Here is a 24,962-nt window from a genome sequence, read left to right on the forward strand (position 1 = left end):
CTTAATATTGTCAACATTCCTCTAAGATTTTTGAGGGCAAAATTAATTTGGGTAACTCCTTGCCATAATAAATTATTAAAACAATCTGAATGGTAAGATTAAAAGAAAAAGTATTAGACTCCTACAAATGAGAGTTGCCCTGCACCCGTCTTTGTGCTAGTTAGGAAGAAATGAAACAGGTATTTAACTCTCTGCATTTTTATTTGCTGAAACAAAGCAGAACTCAAGTTGGAGTACTTTCATGGTTCACTATTATTCACCTTACGAAGAACTAATGAATATGGAAGAAGCAAAGAGCTAGGATGAAATGGCGTAAGAGGTAACAGTGGAGTAACAAACAACTGTGTTGTGTACTATATGTACCTCAGTGATCTGTTAAGGGGATTGAATTATGATATAACAAAAATTGCAGAGGAAATCATTCTGTAGTTTACTCAGAAGCCAAGATGACTACAAACCTTTATCTTTGAAGAAGAGTAGAGAGCACTAGTACCTATGAAACGCTGAAAAATGCGAGGAAATACATTACTGCAAGGAAAAAACTCATTCACATTTGGAATTCTACATGCTGTTAGTACAAAGAGGAGACTTAAATGTCACAGGAAACAGCTATATTAAGTTTTGTCGTCAAGGTAGTGCTATCATAAACATTCTAGATAATAAAATGTATTAGATATAGAAGATATATTATATTAGAAATGTGGATGACATATACACACACACACAATGTTATATGTATAATGAAAAAATATAGAGAACATTGTACTGTCACCAGTAAACAAATGGATTAATGGGACATGGAGAGGAGATACTTCCATGAAGAGTGCTTTCAAAATTTGTGTTTGTGGTTTTATCCTGAGAAAAAAGAAGAACAAGTAGAAATGTGATAAGTATTGATGAAAGAAAAAAACATCAGAAGATTTGGCTTTTGTTATCATTAAGCTGAGAAAAAGATTATATTCACTGGAGTAAAAAGGCAGAAAACCCAAAACAGGTAAAAGAAATACCTTTTAATAAAATATGAAATTAATCCATCATGACTATTGCCACAAACAGGTGCTGCAGCTGGGCGCTAACAATTACAAATCGGGCAGGCCGTTTGTATTTCTCAGTTTTGTAATTATTAATTCCAAGACTTGCTAAAGTTTTGGAAAAATATTTTTTTTCTGCTTTGAGGACTTAGAACAGGCTTTAAACATTAAAGAACTGGATGAAACTCATGTAGAGATAAAACTCGTTCTGTGGAACACCTGAAGATGTTTGCCCTTTTTGGTGAAATGTCTGGCTTTTGCCCCTTAGAGCAGATAGGTCTTGAGTCTGGTCCTGAAGACCAGTACTTATCCATATACCTATGCAAATTCCCAAGCCTTTATCTAAAGCGTCATTTGTTGACTCTGGTCCTTCACAACTGCTTGCATCTGTGTTTTTGGAGAGGAGATCATGTACATGGAGAAACTCATTCAAGGTTGCAAAGACATTTCAGATTTTTTGCCAGGTGCTAGTACTGTGAATGAAATTAAAATGATCCATGAATTTCATCTTTATTGAGAAAAACTTGTTATGTGCTTCTGGGGGCACTGAATGCTCCTAGAATAGCACCACTGACTCTACAAGTGCTACAGCTGTTGGCTTTTTCCTTTGGGGATATTCATCCATGGACTAAAATGTAGAAGGCAAGTCCAGTTTGAACCATTTTGTGATATCATATGATTATTGTGAAAGAAGAATTAAGTTACAGGTTGCTGGAAGGAAAAAGGGGTGGAAAGCCCTTGAGATGAGGACTTTCTAAAGGGTGGATTAATGGATGGTGAGAGGCTTCCATCAGTAGTTCAATTAGTGACTGAAGCTTAAGGAAATCACAAGTTCTAGGGGCAGTTGCTCTCCAAATTCAAAATCTGAAGTACGTTTTTACCTCTGTAATGTACCAGAAATTAAGAGAGTGAATTCTCCACAGTTGTATTTAAGGGCATTCTTGATTATCAGGCAAAAAAACCCTATCCTGAATAAGAAGGTAAGATTGTAACTACCGCAGTGGTAGTCGTCAGAGGGTTATAGAAATAACAACATTATCATTCTTCATTTTGGGTGGCAATTCCATTCTTCTATGCATACATATTTGCGAAATTTGGAACAGACATTTTACAGTGTTCAATACCTTTTAACAGAGGAAGAGACAAGTATACGAATCAAACCTGATAAAGAACGGCTTGCAACTTGAAGCAACAAGATCGGTGAGTGCTTGTCTCTGTGTGATCAGCTGTTTCTGAGAGCAAAGCTGCTCCTATGAGAATAAAGAAACTGGATATATGAATTTACTCCTAACTTCTTTCTCCTCTCAGGAGAAAAAGGACCACCTTTTTCCATCAGTAGATGTCATGCCCCAAATCCATGAGCTACGCACTCGTGTCTGGGCCTTCTTTCAACCTGCAAGTCGAAAGAAGGTTATTCGTTTATCTGTGTGGCAATCCGGAGGCCAACAAGGTCACCCTCAGGGTGAAATCAAAAGCAAAATTTATTCTGGCTTCGACCAAAATAAACAGACCAAAAACTCAGGTCCACAGCTGAGATACAGGGGTGCAGCTTCCCAAAGCTGCAGAAACAGATTTCAATCTTGTCAAATTACAATCTGATCCCTGAATGCAGACAAGGTCCCTCAGATTTGATCTGACATACTAAGATAACAAGTGAAGAAAACTCAGTAAGGTAAACTGATATAGTGGGATGTCCCTGCCCATGGCAGGGGGGTTGGAACTAGATGATCTTTAAGGTCCCTTCCAACCCAAACTATTCTGATTCTAAATGAGAGAGAGAGAGACAGTGGGGAGGGAGAGGAGAAGGGAAAGATAAGAAGTTACAACTTCAATGGGTACCCAGCAGTTCCTCAGGATGAAGTGGTCGCTGCAGCAGCAGCTTCTTCTACTCCACGTGGTCCAGGAGGGTCCTACTGGAGTCAAGGGGAGATTAAACAGGTTGTGTTTGGTCAGCGCTTGGAAGATAAAAGTTACTGTTACACCTTGAGGAGCAGTTCCTCCTCTGCTGTGGTTGTGTAGGATGTGTGGGAAGCCAGTGGGTTTCCGAGGTAGACTTCCTCTGCCAGGAGAGCAGTGCAGGGCTGCTGCTCGTGACTCTGCTCCTCACAGGGTCTGGTGCAGTGCAGGCATTTGTAACTATCATGCTTTGTCCATTTTAGGCTGCAAATCGGCCTGCAGGCAGTTCTCAAGTGCTGTGATAATGCACACCAGCTGCCGGAGCTGCTGTCTCTTGCAGGGAAGTTTAAAGCCCCTCCAAGCCCCTTTCCTTCCTGTCCTGCAGGGCTGCAGCATGCTGTCTGCTTCTCCCTGTCCAGGACAATAACTTCCAGTCCAAAACTGCTGTTGTTTGGTAGTCTATAGTGGGCTCCACGAAGGGTCATTTTGCCTCTTCCTCCCAGTTTAGGCTCAGAATCTGTGGCATTGTGGAATTTATTTGAATTCTGCATTAAGAGCTCCTGTTGCATGCCCAAGAATGCAGTCTGGCTCTTCATAACATAGTAAACTGCTTGCTGGAAGTCTGACATGGACCTGTTGTTATACGTACAGTTTTCAGTAACTCCGCTGTGATCATGACCTAAACACTTTTGAAAACAGAAGTTTCTCCAGGCTAGATCAGATATCTGACCAGTGTCCCTGAGCCAACAAGAATAATGTAATTCCATGTGTCTGAGAATGTGCAGGGCATTCATAGAAGGCCTTCAGACAACAAGAGTGGCTATCAGGGTTCCTCCTGTAGAGTGGTGCTAGTTTGGTCATGCAGCTGGGAGCAAATGTGCCCCAAGTTGTCTTTCTCAATAGTCTCAGCTGATTCCTCTTTCTTTCTTTCTTCACATTCTCTCTACAAAGCTAGGAATTCATGTTGCCTCAGAGCACACGTGGGTGCCTAGCCTGCTTCCATCAAGTCACATCATCCTGGGGACTGTACCTGAACTGCTGGGGAGTCACTGACATCTCCAAAGCCACAACTGGCCTGTCAGGCTACAATACAAACACTCCTAATTAACCTGTGTGGCGATTTAATTTAAATTGCTTTGTAATATACTTTGCAGAGATGTAAACATGAAGCATTAAGGGAACATTTAGCTGTCTTTTTAATATACCTTTATATGCCTTTATATGCCCGAGTGTTTCCACCTCATATCAGTGTTTTTACAAAGTTAATGATACATTCACTGAGATGGACAAGGAATCCAACTTCAAACAGGTCATCTATAAGCTGTAAAGAGAAAGGAGATTCTGGATAGTTTAAGAATAGTTATGAAAAATCATTTACTTTCATTTTCTCACACATATATTTTTACTATTCTTTCAATTTAGGTTTTGGATGAAAAACTTATCTTTGTGAAAGTGCATGCACCTTGGGAAGTGCTGTGCACATATGCCGAGGTTATGCACATCAAATTGCCTCTGCAACCCAGTGACCTGAAAACTCGAGACTCAGCTTTCAACTGGTTTAGTAGATTTTTCAGGGTGGATGAAAATATCATCAAACCTGAGCAAGAGTTTTTCACTGCACCTTTTCAAAAGGAATATTTGTCCAGCTTTTATATTCAAGACAAAGGCACATTTTTCAATCCTGCGACTAGAAGCCGAATTGTAAGTCCATGAAATATTTCTAGCACTTAATCTTAAAAAGAAAACATTCCTGTAAACAAATCAGTGTAATTGCCTTCATGAAACCATCTTGAAATATAAGAAATATTTTCTGTGCAGTACTCCTGTGTCATTTATGAAACAGCTCAGATAATCTAAAAGGAACATTTGTCCAATTTCTGTTCCACCTGAATTTAAAGGGAGGATTTGAATAGTTCATATACCCCATGCAATTAATTTTGTCTGCAATGCTTACCCTTTCCTAGTTTGATTATATGCTGAAACACATATAGCTATGTATCATTACTTCCAGGTTGCAAGAGACAAAAATGTTTTATAAATTTCAGGTTCATTTTATTCTGTCCCGTGTGGAATATGCAACCAAAAACAATGTGAAAAAGTTTGGCATTAACAAATTACTGGATACTGGAATCTACAAAGCAGCATTTCCCCTTCATGATGTAAGTACAGTGCTTGTAACTAAAATAGATTTCAAAATAGAGGTCTGAACTATATCTATGGAGTTTATATCAAAAGATACAAGCACATTGATTGCCTTAGTCCTTGACCAGTTATTACATCCACGTAGTAGAATAGGACATAGTTTGGCTGAAGAGTTTTTCTTCCAAAGCACTGTTGGTTATAAGTGTAGCTCCATAACTGAGAAACAGTGTATTTCATTTAGGAGGTGTCAACCTTGTATTCTCTGGGAGGTGTCATTCAGTAAAATGCCTGGCCTGAGTGACAGTTCCCATGACTCACTGTCTCATCTCTTCCAAATCAATTTTAATATTGTTCCCTTTTTAGTATTCAATTTTTCAGTATTAAAATTCATATCAAATATGAACATTTTAAATAATGATGTAGAATAGGAATCTCATCTTGGGATGTATGACGATTTCACACAGTGAGAAACATTCCCACAGTTCGCAAACATTGCATACATGCAGGGAAACTCACATTTCTGCAGGAAGGCTCTGTCTGGCTAGTCCAGCACCTCACAGGTGATGTTAGAGTTACATGGAGAAAGGCTTAACGGGGTTGAATTTCATCTTGCAATAATAAGAAATCCAGATTTCAGAGTATTTCACTAAGAAAAAAATCCCTGTGAGGCTGCACATGGGATACAGTAAGGAAAGACAGGGCTGATTTTCTGTGTTGTATCTATTATATACCCACACCACCACTGCTCCTCCCCACCTGAGTCACCGTTCTGTGTATGAGGTGTGTTCTCTTGAAAAGACACTGAGAACTTGGGAGCTCAGGACTGGTAACTGCTTCAGCTGTTTAGACTCTTCTTAAAATGTTCAGGAGGCCCCCAAGGATTTAGAGGAAATCTTTAAGGCAGAATCAAGACAAATCATGTTTCTTTTAAGTAACCCAAAGGTTTACAGGACAGAATTAATGTCATTCATGACTATACATTTTTAAGGTTTCCTTTTAAATATTTAAAACCTGCCTTGCAGGCTATTTCTATGATGGCATGGGGAATTTGGACTCAGTATGCCTAGAAATTAATGACTATCTTTTTATGCAATTAAAATTATATATCACAACCACTCTGAAAATCAAAAGTAGCCTATAGATTTCTGCAAATGTCACTGTTTTCTTGCATCACAAGTACAGAATGGAAAATTCCCTCAAATTAAACAGGCTTTATTGAAACAGGTTTTCAAATAACCTAGTAAAAAACACAAGGATTATCTCCATGTGAATTCTCTTCTAAATTTAAAACAGAGACTAGAAGCCCTGGATTTATCCCTCAGACTTTCCAGTCTTCATTCCAGTACAATATTATTTTGAAGCAACACATGTTAACATGTTATAGCTACTTAAAATCCGTTTTAATTCAGTCCTGTTCTCTAATTAGAAGGTATCCTTTTCTCTTTTCTACTTCTAAGTGCCAAGACACTGACATGTGCTTAGATTTAAGTTCATGATGAGTCTCACATATGTTATTCTGAGCACACATATGTAAAGCATTTGCTTTAGCATTCGGTTCCTTTCTGACAACCTTCTATCCTGAATCCTGGTGCGCTCCCAGAGCTGCCTCCCTGCTCTGTTTCCTGCCTTAAAGTGAGATGGACAAAAAAAGGCTATTCCAGGCTCTGGCTTTATGGCAGAGATGGGAGCTGGTCTGTGCTTCTTAGATTAATGGGTGTCTTCTAATGCTCTTTCTGTTTTGCAGTCTAGTTTTAGGCACCCATCAACTGATCCTGACTGCCCAAGTGAACGGTATCTTCTCTACAGAGAATGGGCTCATCCTAAAAATATTTTCAAACTGCAGCCCCTGGATTTCATCAGGTTGGTGTGACTGGGGCTGGACTAATGTGAAGGAAACTTGGAATTTCTATGATAGGTCTAGTTTGGGGCACGTCAAAGAGGTACATCTCAGTATTGAGGGCAGATACATACATCCATATCAGCTCATGCATGGGACCAGTTTTTGAGTACAGTTTCATGATAAACCAATTCCCGGAAAGGCAACCGCTTAAAATTTTTCTTTACAAGGTATGATCTTTCTCTCTTTTTCCATTTTTTTCCTGCCCTTACTCTCTTCTTATAAAAACATAAAAGTGGTGTTAGAAATACACAGCTGTAATACCTCTGCAATTCCTAAGTTCAAACCAGAGGAATATTACAAGTTGGCATAAAATGTATGAAATGAAATGAAGAGCCATTTGAAACAGAAATGTGACTTTACTTGCACTTCAGGAAAAAAAAAAAAGCAACAAAACCACCTTTCCTCTCCACAGGAAGTATTACGGAGAGAAAATTGGAATCTACTTTGCTTGGCTGGGCTTCTACACTAACATGCTGATCGTGGCTGCCATTGTAGGAGTTGGCTGTTTTCTGTATGGATGCCTGACAAAGGACAACTGCACATGGAGGTACCCGATCAGGCCTATTTTAATATCACACACAATTTTGATCAGTTCCCTACAGAGAAAAACTATATAGGGTTTCAAGACACTGCATTAAAAAAAAAAAAAGAGACAAAATGAGAGGTCCTGAGAACAACAACAGTTGTGGATTTCAAGGTAAAGGCATAAAATATGAGATAAGAAGAGTAAAGGACATATATGGACCATTACAGTGATAGACATCTGAGAGTTTGTAATTTCATCGTTTTATTAGGTTCACCACACGTAGTGTAGAAACACAGAGAGAAGGCTGACAATCATAAGTCAATCCAAATTGCTGTAATACATCATTTTCACTGTGGTAATTCTTAAAGGAGATACACAACAACCTTGATAACACCCCCAAAAATTTCTTTCCTGTATTTTGAGAGAAGAATAGAGGAAGAACAACAGCGCAGGGGGCTTCAGCTGTCTAGGATGCACTGGGAGGAGAGGCATAGCCAAGACTCAGAACATCAGAACACGACAAAATTCAACTGTAGCACAGCAACCCAGGAAAAAATACCTAGGTCATGTGCCAAATTGTCTACAGGCCATCGCACTGTATACCCCCTTCTGGAAGGATGTTTATTTTTATAAAACATGCTGAAAGACTGTTCAGTCCTGTGGCCAATTTATATGTATTTAGGCTCATGCCGGTATTATCAGTTAGTTAAGCAGTTCATCTCACTCCCTGGTGTTTAGCCCACTGTATGCATTTATACAAAGCAATTATATCACCTTTCAGCCTCCACCTTACTAGCTTAGTGCGTACCAGTTAGATGGCAAGTCTTTTGCCATCTCTTGGAAGACAGACCTTCCATTCCTTGAATCACCCTAGCAGCCTTCCTCTACACTTTTTCCAATCTGATCCTCTTTTGAAGACCACAGGGACTAGGGAACCAATTTTAGTTCTGCAGCTATTCCTTCCTCTGGTAGGCAGTGCTCCTCTTCCATCTCCCCTTGTACTTGCTATGCTAGCACACATGAGCATGCAAGTTTGGGTTTCCTACTGAAGACTGCAGGATCTTTGAAGAGTTGTTTTATTTTTAGTATGAGCGGTTTTGAGAATTACCACGAAGTACAAGGGATGGAAATTATTTTCCTCCTATGTCATCCATTTTTGAGATGAGGAATAAGAATGGAAATAGGGATGTTTGCCAGGGTAGGGGACGAATTCTGAGAGCAGATCACTGGTTAATTATTTCTAAATTCCCTGAAATTATTTTCCTGTCCTCATGTGCAAAAAAAAAAGACTAAAAAATTCAGTGTTGGTGAGTGACAACTAGTTTTGTTTTTAGCCAAGAAGTATGTGATCCCAACATAGGAGGTAATATCATAATGTGCCCTCAGTGTGATAAAGTATGTACCTACTGGAACCTCACCATCACTTGTGAATCATCCAAGGTAACTACATTTACATTTGTAGACATGCTATTGAACCTTAGTTGCACTTTCTCTAGTAGTGCATATAAAATTATGCTTATTCCCTAATGTTCTCAGTAAGTAGTTGTTCCTGTTGATACAGTGCCTGAACTTTGAAAAGTAAAACCAACATTAATTGCTCCAATTTGACTTAAGGTGAAAAAAAACTTCTGTATTTTTTTTATTTCACATAGCTGCTGAATATTTGATACAGGACTAAAGCATTTTTTAATTGAAAATGAAATGTTTTGCTTTCATTTGGTAGTACTGGGGGGGGCAGAAATAAAATGACTTAAGTCTTGATTCAGTAGCTCTGAATCAATTTTGCTAAGGAAATATTCAAAGCATGTTTTGATATTTCTAATTCTCCCTCCTCAAAGAAGTTATCTGGATCCACGCTTTGAATTTGGACCATGTTGTCAAGGAGGGGATGAATAAATAGAAGGAGAGGCTGATGTTGGCCATAACAGCAGCTGTGACCCAGCCATGTCCTGTTTGCCATGACGCAGCCAGACTCTTGCTCTGAATTCCTGTCTAGAGGAATCTCATTTTATTTCTGCATTACCTTGTCTTACTAGACTAATGTTAGCTTCTTGTCATTCCTTTCCATAGATTTAGTCAGTCCCAAAACTGTAATTTTTGAGCTATTAATCAAAAATTTTTTTCTCAGCTTTAATGTGTTACTTCAGCAAGTAGGGTAGAAGATAAAAGAATAAAGGCAAAAGGCTACAGAGGAAAGACAAGGCAAATTGTTACCACAGAAGTACCTCATCAAAATGTATTTTTACTAACTAGCTTGATTTGCTGTCATCCTGCTCATGAGAACCAAATGTGTCAATTGCCTTTTTGTGGCTGTATTAAAAATACATAACTTTATACAGGGTTCCCAGACCAGAAGCACTACTTTTCCTCTTCCTGTGCAACAGATGGAAGGAATTTTGGTAGCACACCGTTTTACTATCCTCTTGCTGCTTATTTGGCTTATATTTTTAATTCTGGGCTTTGCATTTAGTTTCCTTAATATACTGGAGGGTGGTGTACATTGACAAAAATTGAGGAAATTATATTAATAAGGATGTTTATTAAACTACATAAAAGCTAAAAATCAGTAAGTTCAGTAAGCAGCTTCTATTCTGGGTCAGTGTAGAAGAAAAAAACCAGTCAATTATATTTTAGGCCTTTTTTTTCTTTCCCATTTTTCCAGAAACTCTGTATATTTGATAGCTTTGGAACACTGGTGTTTGCAGTATTTATGGGAGTATGGGGTAAGTTGATTTCAACAACTGTTGTTTGTCATCTAATTTTTGCCAAGCCTCTAGCATCAGCCAAGAAAACATGGATAAATTTGCAACAATTTCATTTTCTAGCACTCGTGAATTCATTAGTAGAACATACCTACATTCACAGGAACTCTTTTTTAGCATCATAAGAAATCTAAGAATTGTAGAGCTTAGAGTTGGTCATCAGTGTCTGTTTTGTTTTGTTTGACTTGGAGAAAAGTCTGAGGGAGGTGATTAAAGTTGCCTCACGTTCATCCAGCAGGAGGCAACCAGATGCTTAAGTATTATCTGGCGTGGAAGCTGGTTTGTTTCCCAAAGAGTTTTGGAGCTGCCGTGGCCCATTAACAGCTGTGGGACTGCACAAGGCAAATGAAAAATAGTCATTTATTTTATTTTATTTCCCAGGAATGTTTTCCTCCTGTCTTTATTTAAGGAATTGATTGTAAAGAGTGTAGTAGTTGCAAGCACTAGTTTTAACTTTTAGCAGAGAAAATGTATCTGAAACCAAGATGTTTCCCATGAATGAAACCACTTGGTGCTCTATTCAACGGATTAGACACAGTTTATTTTCTCAGAAACAGTTTCATTTGTTCATATGAGCAGCTTGGTTAACCAGCTTTTATTGCACTGTCTAATCCAGAAATTATCAAAATAAGTTCAATGTTATGTCTGTGTACAGAATACTATAGAGAAAATAACTCATCTAACATTTTGAATTCATAAGCAGACTGACAAGAATACATAAATTGCTTTCTTTGTAGAACATACTGTGGTTTTATTTTCCTATGATGACCTAAAGTGCTTCAAAATAGCCACTGCTTTAAAGAAATATAAAATGAAACATATCATCTCAAAAATATTTCTCTCAAAATATCTGCTAAAATCAAAATACCGGCCGGAAATTGTCTAAATGAAAGAAAATTAGAAGCTTGATATTAACGTAATCTTCTCCTGTCATCTCAATAGTTAATTTATTTGCAATTCACTTTTTAATTAAAATTGTGTTTCCTGTTTTGAAGAAAAGTTCCAAAAGTAATAATTACAAAGTTAAGCCGCATGGTTATAGTGCTGGCTGCAAGGTGTGTTAGCATTCTTGTCATAAGTCCACTATATAAGGAGGGGAATTGTGTTGCTTTTTTCATTAAAAATTGTACTGAATCCAAATGACCCATGGTCCTGGTGCAATTCCAGCTATAAAATTCACCTTGTTCTAAGACTTTTGTTGACCTCCTGGTCCAAAACAATTAATATTATAATCTTAGATAAATCATTGCTCCATCATCTTCAATACAGTTTTAATAATTGGGGGTTTTTTTAGTATATTCTTTTTAAAGATCTTAAAGCACTGCAAAAGCCAGGGAATTCAGCCTTGGGAATTAGCCTTCTATACATTAATGCTCTGGACCAACTTCTGCCACTTCTCCCATGATGACATAACTAGATTGGCAAAGGTCGTGAACAAGAGGCAACTTTCAGTTGACTTGCTGCCATCAATGGATCTCCTCCTCAAAAAATATCAGTTAAACAAACCACTGTTCTCCAGTGCAGGCATTTCTTTGCAGTCTTTGGTGACACATCTTCAGCGGCAGAAAACCTGGGCCATACTGAATGGCAGTTTTGAGGAACATGTGAAAGGATACACCACAAATTACCAATGTGCAATGGAATTAGCACTCAGATATCCTAATTCTGATGTCCTATTTAATTGTTTCCACTGTTAAAAAAAATGCTAGTTCGAAATAAAAGGAAAATGTCAAATCCGACAGCAGTTCCTTCCCTGCTCTGAAAGACATAGCTAGTAGAAGTTTTCTTTGTAGTGGGGCTGAGGGAGCTGTCCCCGTGTTATGTGCCCTTCTCTTGCTGTTAGAGACTATCACAGAAGGAGGCTCTGCACTTCTGGATTCCTCAGCAGCAGCTGGTTTTGTAGCTGGAGCAGATTGGTACAGCCTGTAGCTTCCTGTGATTTGGGCTGGGAAGCAGTTAGAGGTTTATGGAAGACTAATCTCCTTGCTCTGCAGAAGACAGATGTGATCCTTCCTCCTACTGCTGGGAATGGCCTTTGTGCTTATAAGCATTAAGAAGCAGAAGTCCTGGTGAAAGAGGCCCCTGAATAATGAAGTGAGGAGGGTTTCCTGGGATTTTGCCTGTGGACAGATGCCAGCGTCATCTCATAGCTCAGCCCATGGAGTTTTTTGGGTTTCAAATGCCTCATTTGGGGGTTTATTGACCACACCTGATTTTGGAAATAGCCTTTAATGTTTGGACTTGTAACTGAATGCCACTGAAGTTTCATCACGCAGGATGAAGGGCCAGGCTAACTGAAAAAAAAAAAAAAAAAAGCACTTTTGTGGTAAATTACTTCCAGACAACGGAAGCAATGAGGAGTCCAGTGATGGATACTAACGCCTCCTGGAGGCAATGCTGCAGAGCCACACCACTCATTTAATCTGAGGGTGCACTGTCTTCAGTAATAAAGCGTCTGGGAGTATTGGTACTGACACCCTTTTCAGCTGGATTCTTCATCATTGTCTCTGCTGCCAGATTTACTTGCATCATGTCTTGGGCCAAGTTAATGACTTTGGCTGGATCTGGTCCCCCCGTGCTTCTGGTTTCAGGAGCACAGGCCAGGGAAACTACTGACCTAGAGAGTTTCTAAGCTCCATGCCATGCAGAAGGAGCTGCAGCCTCTTCAGATTCATGCTAGCAGAGGAGGAAAGATAGCTATGTTTCAGCCAGTTTACCTGAACCATCATTGGTGCCTGTAGTTTGCAAGCTGATAATTTGTCCTCACAAAACCAACACATTGAATGAACATGAGCTTTTCTTTATGGAAATTTTTTGGCATACTGAGTTCTTCTGTTCTAGAAGTTCTGCACTCTTCAGCACTTGGTCTTCACCTATCCAACCAACTTGCTTTCTTATGCAAAGTTTTTCAAAAGCAGTCTATATGGAATCCAGAGTGCTCAAATTCTAGCTGTCAGCAGAAAGCAAATAAGTTTATCTTTATTCTTTAGCATGTGCTTACCACTCCACCTACCCCAGGTTTCCTTTATTAAATTACCTGTGTATCCAAAACAATAATTGCATAAAGTAGATCCAGTTATTTTCAGCATCCTGCTAGCTCATAAGAATTTTGTTTCATATCTGTGGAAATCTGTATGGAAAACTAAGCCACATATTATAGTCGGGGTCAAGCAATGTCCAGTGCTTATACAGTATTGCTCACTTTGTTTATCTTCTGGATAGTTACTTTGTTTTTGGAGTTTTGGAAGAGAAGACAGGCTGAGCTGGAGTATGAATGGGACACGGTTGAGTACTTAGAGCAAGAAGAACAAGTTCGCCCAGAATATGAAGCTAAGTGCACTCATGTAGTGATGAACGAAATCACACAGGTAAGGAGAATTTTGATAACTGGTGATGGCAATTGCAATAGGCATGTTGTGAGAGTGACACAGTGAAAATGATGAGTCTGGACTGGAATTGTATAAACCAGCAGTTCTTCAAGGGGAGCTGTTAAGTTGACCTGGAAGTAGTGAACTTACAAAGTACAGATGCATGGGAAGGAATTTATGCTATAAATGTAACTGTAGGCACCTTGAAGTGATCGCCTGTTTGAGGAGCTTGCACTACTGAGGCTCCTGTGTCTTAAGCAAACAGAAGTAGGCATCATCCCCAGTTTAGGAAACTAAGACTATTTTATTAAATTGCCCAAGAAATGATATAGTGTTGCTGCTTGAGGCCAAGATCACTGAGCGTTCACTATCTTTGTCTAAGAATGCATGAGGAAAAAAAGGGTGAAATAGAGGGAAAGATTACGTATCATTTCAAGGCTGTTTTTTCACCCGAAGATGTTTATGTTTGAAACGTATATAAATAAGTATTGTTGCCAAGTGCATGTGGATGCAATTACGATCAATAACAGCAAACTCACAGGGACAAGGATAATCCTCATTTCAATGAAATAGGATTCAGATTTATGAGGATCTTAGTTTAGATCTCTATTTATTACAGATTTTGAGTAGCTTTAGCTTCTGCAGCTCACTCCAGATCAGCTTTACTTTTTATTATTCTCTGTCAACAGTTACTCTGGCATTTATCTGATCATTTGCATTGCTTTCACATTCCATCTATATTATACTAATGTTTATTAAAGGACACTTGAAAAGTTTCAGTATTAACTGTCATAGTCGAAACTATCCTATACAGATCTTTTTATATTTTGTACTATAAAAACACTGATTCTGTTTAAAAGCTTATAAACCTATGCTGCCTTTAATGTGTAAAACCACAGCTAGAAAGTTCCATTCAACCAGTTCAAAGAGTGAAGAATATGCTAAAACTTAATGGTTTTGATCCTCAGAGATCCTATAAAGACTCAGTGAGTTTTCACACCACCACACTGAGATAAGCATTTTCCTTGGGAAAGCCATCCCATTGTTCCTATAGGATAAATTGAGAAGTATGGAGATCAAGGACCAAAATTTTAGTGTCTGCTGATTTTAGCCAACACTCAGCCTCTATGGAAGTAATTTTTATCTTAGAATGGACAGGAAAAAAGACACGTGATAAGGCAAGACTTTTGAATAAATCATGAACAAATGCAAGTTTCCAGAATAGCAAAGAAGGAAAGGAAACAAAAACAGGGACATTTTTCCTGCCCTCCATATCATAAAGAGTTTAATTGGAGTACATAAAGAATTTGAAGAAAATATTTGGTATATCCTTCGTCTGTTTCTAAATCTTTTACAGCAAGAAGAGCATGTGCCATACACTGCCTGTGGGAAGTGCGTACGGATGACTTTCTGTACAAGTGCAGTCTTCTTTTGGGTAAAGTTCTCTTATTGTTTCACCTCATAAATTCACTTCTCTAGTAGGTGTCTAAAAGTATCCTCCTGAACTGAAAAAAGGTAACAATGGAACAGGTTCAGCTGGATTACCATCTGATGGATATACTAAGCCTGTAAGGTGTGGACCCACTTTAAGAAGGTAGCTGTAGTCTTTAAGTGCCTATTTTCATACAGTCAATAGAAATTACATATCAAAATAGCCTGCAGCTGTGGCTTGTGAGTTATTCTTGCGTCCATTGTTTTTTCCCTCATTATTTAAGACAAATGTCTTTGCTTTTGGTGGAGGGAGCGGGGGTAAGGCCTTGCTTTATATCTCTATCCTACTTTTCCAGCTGTTTGCTTTAATATCGTGTCTCACAGTCCTGGACTTCTTTCAGGGTTTTAATTTCACTTAACAGAGCAAAACTTGGCACTCTCTAATCTTCCAGAGCTGTTGCTTTAATTACAACCAGAACCTGAAAGCTGTCCAATTACCCATTAAACAATAGATAACATGGTGAGCATGCCCAGAGAGGTCACCTTGAAAAGCTCAGTGTTTTAGCATGCTGCAGGTCCTTCTTGCCTGTAGCACAAATAGCAGCTGGAAAAGACCTCATCCCAGTGACAGGAGGCAGCTAGGAAATAAGAGTGGTGGCTGGCGGCTGAGGAGAGCCTCAGTGTTAACATGTCTTAAGCACAAAGGAAAGAATACTGGCTCACTGTTGGATTTAAATAGGCAGGACTTCAGGTTGAAGGGAAGATACTTGGTCTGGATTTCTGATTTGTATTACTGCACTCTCTTATTATGTGCAGGGAAAGAGGAGGCAGGTGGATTTGTGGCAGTTCGCAGGTAGTGAAAAAATGATTTGCAGCTCTGAACACCTTAATCTGAATAATAGCTAGAGAACTAACATGGAATAAAAGCAGGAGAAGCAGAAAGAGAGGAGATGACAAGCAAAGTTAGATGCATGGATCATTATTACAACTCCTGCAGATTACATGACTTGGCTTAAAATTTTTCCATTCCCTTGAGTGGTGTCTAGCCTGATATTACTGTGTGAGACAAAAAGTACAGCCCTCTCCGTAATCAATGCAGACCTGCTAGCACATTTGCCATCCTGCCAATTGCCCAGTGTCAGAAAAGGGAGATTTTTTCCTAACTCCTGAAACCATCAGCTGCCTTGAGGTATAAGATTTGATTACACATCTCATTGTCTTAATTTGCATTACTATAAAACTTGTTATTAGTCATAAACCAGACCATCTCTCTTCTTTCCTGCAGATTGACTATGCTGCATGAAAAAAAAAGCCTTGTTTTACGGACTGTAAATTTATTGCCTTGTATTATATCTTACTTGAGCATCCTCTTGCACTCCTCTTATGTGGCAGAATGACAGGCACACAATCGATTTCCTTTTGCCTATTGTAAAAAGGAACTCACACTCATGTTTTCCCAAAGCCAGTGGTTCAGTATTAACATCTTTCTTGCGTTCCCTTGGCAGATTCTTTTGATTATTGCTTCAGTTATTGGAATCATTGTCTACAGACTCTCAGTTTTCCTGGTGTTTTCTTCAACATTGTCACAGCATATTAATGGAACAGAAGCAATCCGCAAGTACCTGACTCCACAGACAGCCACTTCAGTAACTGCTTCGCTCATCAGCTTTATAGTCATTATGATTCTCAATGTCGTCTATGAAAAAGTGGCAATCCTGATTACTGACTTTGGTATGCTGCTGCCAAGTCTCAGATAGGTAGAAACTTGGGGTAAAATAGCAAGAAAAAATACCATTTGTACATATAATAAGTACTACAATAAGTGAACATTTGAAGTACCACATACTTCAAAATTTTCCCACGAAATCATACAATACTATCTAGAAATTTTCAAATACAGACCTTCTCAGTATCAAAGGAATATGACATTCAGCTCTTTGCCTGAAAACTTCTTGTAAAGCCAGCATGAAAATCAATTGTTTACAGTTTTGTACTTGTGAAAAAGACAAAACAAAGGCAATTATTATCATAACCAAATTTTATGAAAACAGATCAGTAAGGCATAACACATTCAATTACATTAGCTTTTGTTTATGGGGAGAATAGCTATTTTCTAGTAAATAAATGAAATAAGGTCACTGTTCCAAAGCTAGATACCATTCCCATGTTATTAAATAGATAAACAGTCACAAATATTATTATTATATATATGCAGCCCATCAATATTAAAGTAGCTATTTTATTTCAGATGTGAAGTAATGCAGTGTTTTAATATAGTTTCATCTAGTACTATTTCATCAAAGTGTTACATCTGCATCTTTCCTAAATGTGCCAGATTTGGATGAGTTTTTTCCCCCCTTAGTTATCAGAATTCTTGCTTTTTCTTTATTGTCGTGGAACAAATTATTTCCTTCTTACAACACATATAGTTTCAGAATTAGCATAATAGTTACAGTATACACGGGGATTATGTATAATCTAATTCATAATGTTCATAGTCATACTAAGGAATACAAGGCATTCATATACTTTTCCAGCTGAGGCTCTGAAGCAGCTTGTAGCTTACTTGTAGGCTGGCACTTTTCTCAATTTATGTTTTTAATTGCAGAGCTTCCAAGGACACAGACCGATTATGAAAACAGTCTGACCACAAAGATGTTCTTATTCCAATTTGTCAACTACTATTCTTCATGCTTCTACATAGCCTTCTTTAAGGGTAAATTTGTAGGTCACCCTGGAAATCCAGTTTATTGGCTAGGAAAGTATCGCAATGAAGAGGTAAGAATGAGTGATAGTGTTTGTTTTAAACAGCAGAGCCCATTAGTCCAAGTATTCTGCTGCAGTTAGGAGTATGTAACATAGTTGTATGTGTTTAACTTGTGGGCTCAAAAATGGACTGCCTCTCAAGACAATTGCCTCCTTAGTAACCAGCGTTATAAATTAATATGACACGAGACAAGTTAGGCTTGCAAATGTTTTATGCATTCCCAGACAATCTGTGAACCAGCACCAACTGGAAAGGGAGAACATGAGTGGAAGCATTCCGGTTCTGCTGGTGACCCCTGCCTGTTGATGGCACAGTACAAACCTGCATGACTTCACCTGGCATTTCACTCTTTCACTAGTGTCCTGTCAACCTACCACATATGACCATGTGTCGTCTGGAATTGGCTTTTGCATACAGGACTGGAAGGGTTTGCCTAAATAGCCCTCTTGTATTGCTTTAAGAAATGATGTCATAATGAAACAGGAATGCGTTATTTTAAATGTTTCATTCATCCCTGAGAAGTTACCAACTTCAAAAATTTTTCATGTCTTTCCCAACCTTCAGTGTGATCCAGGTGGATGTCTCCTTGAACTCACAACTCAACTCGCCATCATAGTAGGAGGTAAAGCAATCTGGAACAATATTCAAGAAGTGCTTCTTCCGTAAGTTCAAATGATTAAGTAATCTGTTCTTTCATACTGGAAAGATGCTGCTTGTGCTTGATGCATTCAGATATTTGGTTGCTAAATTTGATAGGTGCATATTGTGTTCTAAAAGAGTAAGACTAATCTTTTGGAGCCTTTTTAGACAATTTGGATATTTTTGGTCTGTTAGCTCTGAGCTTCTGTCTCTGTCATTCTTACTGATTTTAGTTCTAATCAAAAATGCTTCCTTTCTCTGCAAATCAGTGCTTCAGGTTGGATACTTAAAACCAAGGCAACTTGGTTGCTTCAGAAGCTCTGAAAATATTAAGCCAAACACTGTTGCTTAATATTTAGTGGCATGATTTGTTGTTATACATTTGGCCTTTAAAAATCGTGCATAAATAACTACTATGATTTAAATAATTTAATTTTACGGTCATGTTTGACATTCATAGTGCCTATACATTCTCTTTCAGTGGGGCAGATCTCTGGAAGGTTTTGTTTTAATGCAAACAATAAGCAAAATGCTAACCACAAATGCCCTTAATTTAATTTCAGTGAAGATACCGTCCGGGACTCTGTTCCTTCTTCCAGAACTTGTTCTTTATTTTATGCTAATCAGTGGCTGTTATGTTGCTTGGAGTAGGAAACTCCCAATTTGCTCATGCCCTCCTCAGTGCCATAAGTACTAGCCTGCAGCACTGTGTTCATTCTGGCTGTGGTTCTTCCAAGCCTAGGAACTGTGCTCCTTCTCTGCACAGTGAACCCACTACAAAGTGTGTTTTAAATATTGCATAGAGTTGAGGCTGGGATGCACTGCTGAGATATAGTTCTTCTAGACCTCAGTATTCCACACGTGCTGCTGGCTGCAGATGGACCTGTAGACCCATCCTTCTTTTCAGCATCTTCTTTTACCTGGGGAAGGGTCTCTACGTTGAGTATGCCTGAAAGCTCGGTTCTAGCCACAGACAATTGACTCCCTCTTCTGTGTATAAGAAATATACTCATCTGATCAGAATTTTGAGTTCACTTCCCAGGATTGCAAGTAACATTTAGGTGCTTAAATTCTGAGTATCTAGTTCTTAATTGTTCTCTCATTCTGCATCTCTGCATTATAAAGAGAACCGTTTTGTTTTTTTCCTCTGTTCATAGACATTCAACCCCACTCTCCTTTTTTTCAAATATGATTCTTTGACTGCTGAAGAGGCTACAGCCAATTCATCGGTTTTCTTAAATTCTCATACAAGCCTTTCAGATGAGAAGATCAGCCCCACCTCAGTCCCTGGGAAGGTGAAGGAGCAGCTAATCCTGGGAACTATTTCCAGGCACATGAAGGACAAGAAAGTCATCAAAAGTAGTCAGCATGGATTCACCAGGGGGAAGTCATGGTTGACCAACCTGCTAACCTTCTATGAGGAAATCACTGGCTCAGTAGATGAGGGGAGAGCAGTGGATATTGTCTGCCTGGATTTCAGCAAGACTGTTTACACTGTCTTCCATAAATAAATTGTAGAGAAGCTGTTGCATGAACAGAGAGGGAGACTGAAAACTTGCTGAATGACCAGGCTTAGAAGACAGCAATCAGAGGCATGAAGTCTAGCTGGAGGCTAGTCACTAGTGGTGTACCCCAGCGGTCAGTACTGGGTCCTGTCCTGTTCGATATCTTCATTAATGATCTAGATTGGGGGACAGAGTGCACCCTCAGCAAGTTTGCTGGTGACACCAGACTGGTAAATCAAAGGGTTTTACTGGCACGCAGAGGGACCTTGACAGGCTGGAGAAATGGGCTGACAAGAATCTCGTAAAATTCAGCAAGAGGAAGTGCAAAGTCCTGCACCCATCTGGAAAGCAGCTTAGTAGAAAAGAGACTGGGGATCCTGGTGGACACCCAAGTTCAGCATAAACCAGAAATGTGTCCTTGCATTAAAGAAGGCTAAGTGGTATCCACGACTGCGTTAGAAGGACTGTTGCTCGCAGGTTAAGGGAGGTGATCCTTCCTCTCTAGTCAGCACTGGGGAGGCCACACCTGGAGTGCTGTGTTCAGTTCTGGTCCACCCGGTATAAAAGAAACATGGACATACTGAAGAAAGTCCAGCAAAGGGCCACAGGGATGATTAAGGGACTGGAGCACCTCGCGTATGAGGAGAGACTGAGAGAGCTGGGGCAGTTCAACCTGGAGAAGAGAAGGCTCAGGGGGGTTCATCAATGTGTACAAATACTTGAAGGGTGAGAGTAAAGAAGAGGGAGGCAGACTAATCTCAGTGACTAATGCCTACTGGCTGGACCAGAGGCAATGGTCACAAACTGAAATACAGGAGGTTCCCTCTGAACATAAGAAACTTCCTTTTTACTGTGAGGATGACCAAGCACTGGCACAGGTTGCCCAGGGAGGGTATGAGGTCTCCATCCTTGGAGATACTGAAAAGACATCTGGACATAGTCCTGGGCAGCCAGCTCTATGTGGCCCTCTCTGTGCAAGGAGGGGTTGGACCAAATGACCTCCGAAGATCCCTTCCAACCTCAAACGTTCTGTGAATTTTGCCATGAGAAGGAATTCATCTGTCTAACTAGAGGCTTCCATTTACCTTATTTTCTTGTTGCCTTGAACTTTATGTGGTCACTCACGTGTACAACGTAAGTGTAAATCACTGTGATTCTGATACATTGCCCTTTAAAATTGTTATTTATTGTTGTAAATAACTGCTTGAGGATAAGGCAACAGGAGATTACACTCATGTTTGAAGGGAGTTTTCAATCTTTTAAGAATAATTAAATCCACTGTTCAAAGCCGTCACAGCACAGATGTTATTTTTTTCCATTTACTAAACTTTTGAGTTTATTTTACCAATGTTAGTGGTCTTTTTCTCCCTGGCTGATAGTTGGGTTAAGAATCTAATCGGAAGATACTGTGCAGCTGCAAGATCAGAAAAAGTTGTTCCACGCTGGGAACAGGACTACCACCTGCAGCCCATTGGAAAACTTGGACTGTTTTATGAGTATCTCGAAATGGGTAAGTGGCAATTAAGTTCAGATTCACTGTCCCTGCTGGATACAAACATGCTCTAAAGAAATCTTCATACAGGCGATGCTTAATAAGTTTATAGACATGAAAGACATGAATGTTTTCCAAGACAGGTTTTGATGAGCCATTATAGATGGTTTTGCAAGCTTTTGTTAAGCAGCTATGCCTCAATCCACCTTATAACTGTATTGTACAGCATATGATTGTACAAAGAGGAGAACTACTGCTTCTGGACTTGATGGTTGGACTTGATGATCCGGTGGGTCTCTTCCAACCTGGTGATTCTATGATTCTATGATTCTTTGCCCCATCCTCTGAGAAATGCGTCTAGAAGGCAGATCACTGCATATTCTGGTGTTGTACAGCAAAGCCTTGTGTCAGACCACTCTGCTGGGGTTCTGCAGTCACCAGTACCAGTCTCTTGGGAGCTGACTGACCTCCAGTGTTGCCACCATCCATTCTGTCACAGCCTTGCCAGCATGCTTGTGGCAGCAGCCAGACACCAATAACATAATGGGTAGTTCAGGCTTTCCAGCACAGCACTGAGATGGATAGTGACTGGATTTCCAAGTCTTCATGACGAAGACATGAAAAAGAAATGAAAGTTTAAATACCTTGAGCAGTTCCCCTTGGTGTGCTGTGAGTTGAAACATTTCCCTGTCCCTTCACCTAGCAGTTATTTTGAATGCTGTTGTGTTCCTATCTTCTCGTAAGGTTTGCTAGGAACTCAGGTACTCTTTCTCATCTCTCCTGCAGCTGGAGTATATAAAATATATGTGCTTTTATATGATTATTTCCAGTAAGTGAAAGTCTCATCAATGTATGTAACCTCTCCCTTTGACAGTGATACAATTCGGCTTTGTCACCCTCTTTGTGGCATCATTTCCCCTGGCTCCTCTTTTGGCTCTTATAAACAATATGTTGGAAATCCGGTTGGATGCGTGGAAGCTGACGACCCAGTTCAGGCGCATGGTTCCACAGAAGGCACAGGACATCGGCGCCTGGCAGCCCATCATGCAAGGCATCGCCATCCTGGCAGTGGTCACCAACGTAAGTACTGAGCCAACAACTGCAAAAGGTAAAATGCCTTCACTGCAGGTGTGACACCCAAACATGTGGCAATGTAGCGCTTAAATGATTGTAAATTCATTTTAAGTCCCTTAGAACTTCAGCCCCTATGTAATAGGCTCTCCGTTATTTTCCGGATGTTTGGGAAACAGAATCTGGCTGCTGTCTAAAATATCATACCTAAAGAAGAGAAATTTTATTTAGAGTTGCTAGAGTCTTCAGAAAAATCTGTTACACATGAAGACTATAGTGCACCTTTCCTAAAATTATAGCACAAACTGCAGAAGTATTTTCGGACATCTACAGCTAAATGCATGAATTCTGAAAAAATTAGGTTGCAGTTTAGCTAAGTTATAATTTATCACTGTTTCTAACTGTTACAATTCTTATGGTATGTGTTGGCTCCTGTTAGGAGTGTATTCGTGTCCCACTTTAGATTCTGCAGAAAAATGACCCAGCAATAGTTTTAGGTGTCTATCACTACCTACCCACAAACCAGCTGAGGCCAATCAGAACTTTGCAACCTTTTTCCACTCCAAATTCCTCCCTGTGTGCTCTGCTTCTCAAAGTATTGCTGAAAAGCGGAATCCTCAATGTGCAGAATTATATCGACAGCTTGGTTTTACCTCTGTCCACTTTTACAGGCACTCAATCCCAATGTTCATGTGACTGTTAAGTGCAGTCATTTTTCTTTTGGAGTCACCCTTTTTGGAGGTCTCACACATTCGATACAGTTAATGTCCATGTGAATTTAGTGCATTTTCCACTGACATCAGTGGGGTTATGAGCATGTGAGGAGCGCGGCACCAGAGAATGTCATGTTCAAAAGACCCTGCTGCAGGTGTTGTAAGGACAAAGTGTATGTTATAAAGCCACATACTAGAGCAAATGATAGAAGCTGTTTTCTTACTTTATTTATATTTTTTCTTGTTTAACATCTAGGATCTAGTATAGGCCATCAATCTTTCCTTTGCCATGCCCTGCTTGATTTTTCCTTAATACACAGAAAATGTTTCTTCTCTTCTGTGCGACTGGTTACAGTTATTTAGACTTGGGTATGCCATCATCTTCTTCATGCATTACCTTTGGGAACCCCAAAGTGGTTTGCAAGCAACTTTAGCACAAAACTATCAGTTTTGCAACTTGCTACTCAGGCACCGGACTTGCTGTTGCATGATACCGAGGCATCTGTTGTTGATTTGAAGACTGATTTTAATTAGCTATGGTATAAATGGAAAACTGTGTGCAGTAAAGCTTGGGAGGCAGAGAATGTGCTATTTGTTTGTAGTTTTCCAATGCAATACTCTGAAATGCAGCCCATAGTTCAGGAGGAAAAGAGTTTTTCCTTTGAGAGTATGCCATAGGATTAGCTTTTGTATTTCTGTCCTTGCAGCTCTCTGGAGCACATCTGGAGATCATTCTGATAGAGGGAGGAGAGTGGGACAGGGTTCAGATTTAGGATGATGAGAGACCTGAGGCCATGCAAAAAAAGTCAGTAAGAGCAAAAGAAAAGTTGTGTAAATATCATATTTCAGCATCTTTATAAATGATACACAGAAGCAACGTTAAACTCATTTGATCCAAAGAGAGAAGAGGGTTTTTTTGCCTTACTGTACAGTTGCTATTAGTTCATTAATGATCTCAGTGGATGAGCTAATGAACAAAAATAAATTATATTTAACTAAAACTTTCTGTGCTTGTACTTCAGTTAAAAACAGAGTAATTTAGGTGGGAGGCCTTCTCCCTGCAACTGCAAGACACAGTAATATATATTTCTTGTCAGCCAAATCCACCTACTCTGTGTGTAAATATAAACAACACATAATTTTCGCTTCATTGCACTCTGACATGTAATTCTTAAAACTAGTTTTTAAAAGTGCATGCCAACTACATTTGATTTAAGGCAGAATATAGTACAAAAATAAAAATCTTATCCTTGAAAATTTTAAACCAGTTTATTTTAGCCTTAGGATGCCTCCCTGTACTTTCTCATCAACCCAATTTACTTTCTCTCAACTGAACTTAATATTGAACTGAACAATATTCTGAGGAACCAAATATAAATTTTGGATTACAGTCTCAGTCTTAAGTCTTTTTTTGCAGCTTTTGTCTTAACCAGAGTTTAGCTTCTCAGGCACTTCAAAGTAAGCCAGCTCAAAAGGTTAAGACATTAGGACAGTGTTCAACTTGGCGGTGGTGCTGTTTGAGGTGGGGTGGGTCTTGCACCCTTTTCAGCTCCTTGCCCTTTCCTTTCCCTATCTTTTTCCTTTGTTGCTGTCACTTGTGTTGTGCTGGTGCCAGCACTTTGACAAACACATGATGAACCAGATTAGGGAGTGGATCTGGCCAGGATCCCCTCCCAGATCAGTGTCATGATCTGATCTGCTGCACAGCTACGTGATTGC

At 39.3% G+C, this 24,962-nt stretch overlaps 1 protein-coding gene across 1 annotated transcript in view; it reads left to right on the plus strand.

The window, feature by feature from the left end:
* Positions 1-24,962, plus strand: part of ANO6 (anoctamin 6) — a 75,936-nt gene that overhangs the window by 44,792 nt on the left and 6,182 nt on the right. Inside the window, exons 4-17 of the mRNA XM_069852017.1 lie at positions 2,166-2,231; positions 4,350-4,628; positions 4,973-5,086; positions 6,814-6,929; positions 7,382-7,516; positions 8,830-8,935; positions 10,158-10,218; positions 13,480-13,625; positions 14,983-15,060; positions 16,562-16,787; positions 17,665-17,834; positions 18,388-18,485; positions 21,347-21,477; positions 22,334-22,539. Of these exons, the coding sequence (XP_069708118.1) occupies positions 2,166-2,231; positions 4,350-4,628; positions 4,973-5,086; positions 6,814-6,929; positions 7,382-7,516; positions 8,830-8,935; positions 10,158-10,218; positions 13,480-13,625; positions 14,983-15,060; positions 16,562-16,787; positions 17,665-17,834; positions 18,388-18,485; positions 21,347-21,477; positions 22,334-22,539 (1,932 nt within the window). The remainder of the gene's footprint in view (positions 1-2,165; positions 2,232-4,349; positions 4,629-4,972; positions 5,087-6,813; positions 6,930-7,381; positions 7,517-8,829; positions 8,936-10,157; positions 10,219-13,479; positions 13,626-14,982; positions 15,061-16,561; positions 16,788-17,664; positions 17,835-18,387; positions 18,486-21,346; positions 21,478-22,333; positions 22,540-24,962) is intronic.

The sequence above is a fragment of the Phaenicophaeus curvirostris genome, chromosome 1, assembly GCF_032191515.1.
Source record: "Phaenicophaeus curvirostris isolate KB17595 chromosome 1, BPBGC_Pcur_1.0, whole genome shotgun sequence".
NCBI lineage: Eukaryota > Metazoa > Chordata > Aves > Cuculiformes > Cuculidae > Phaenicophaeus > Phaenicophaeus curvirostris.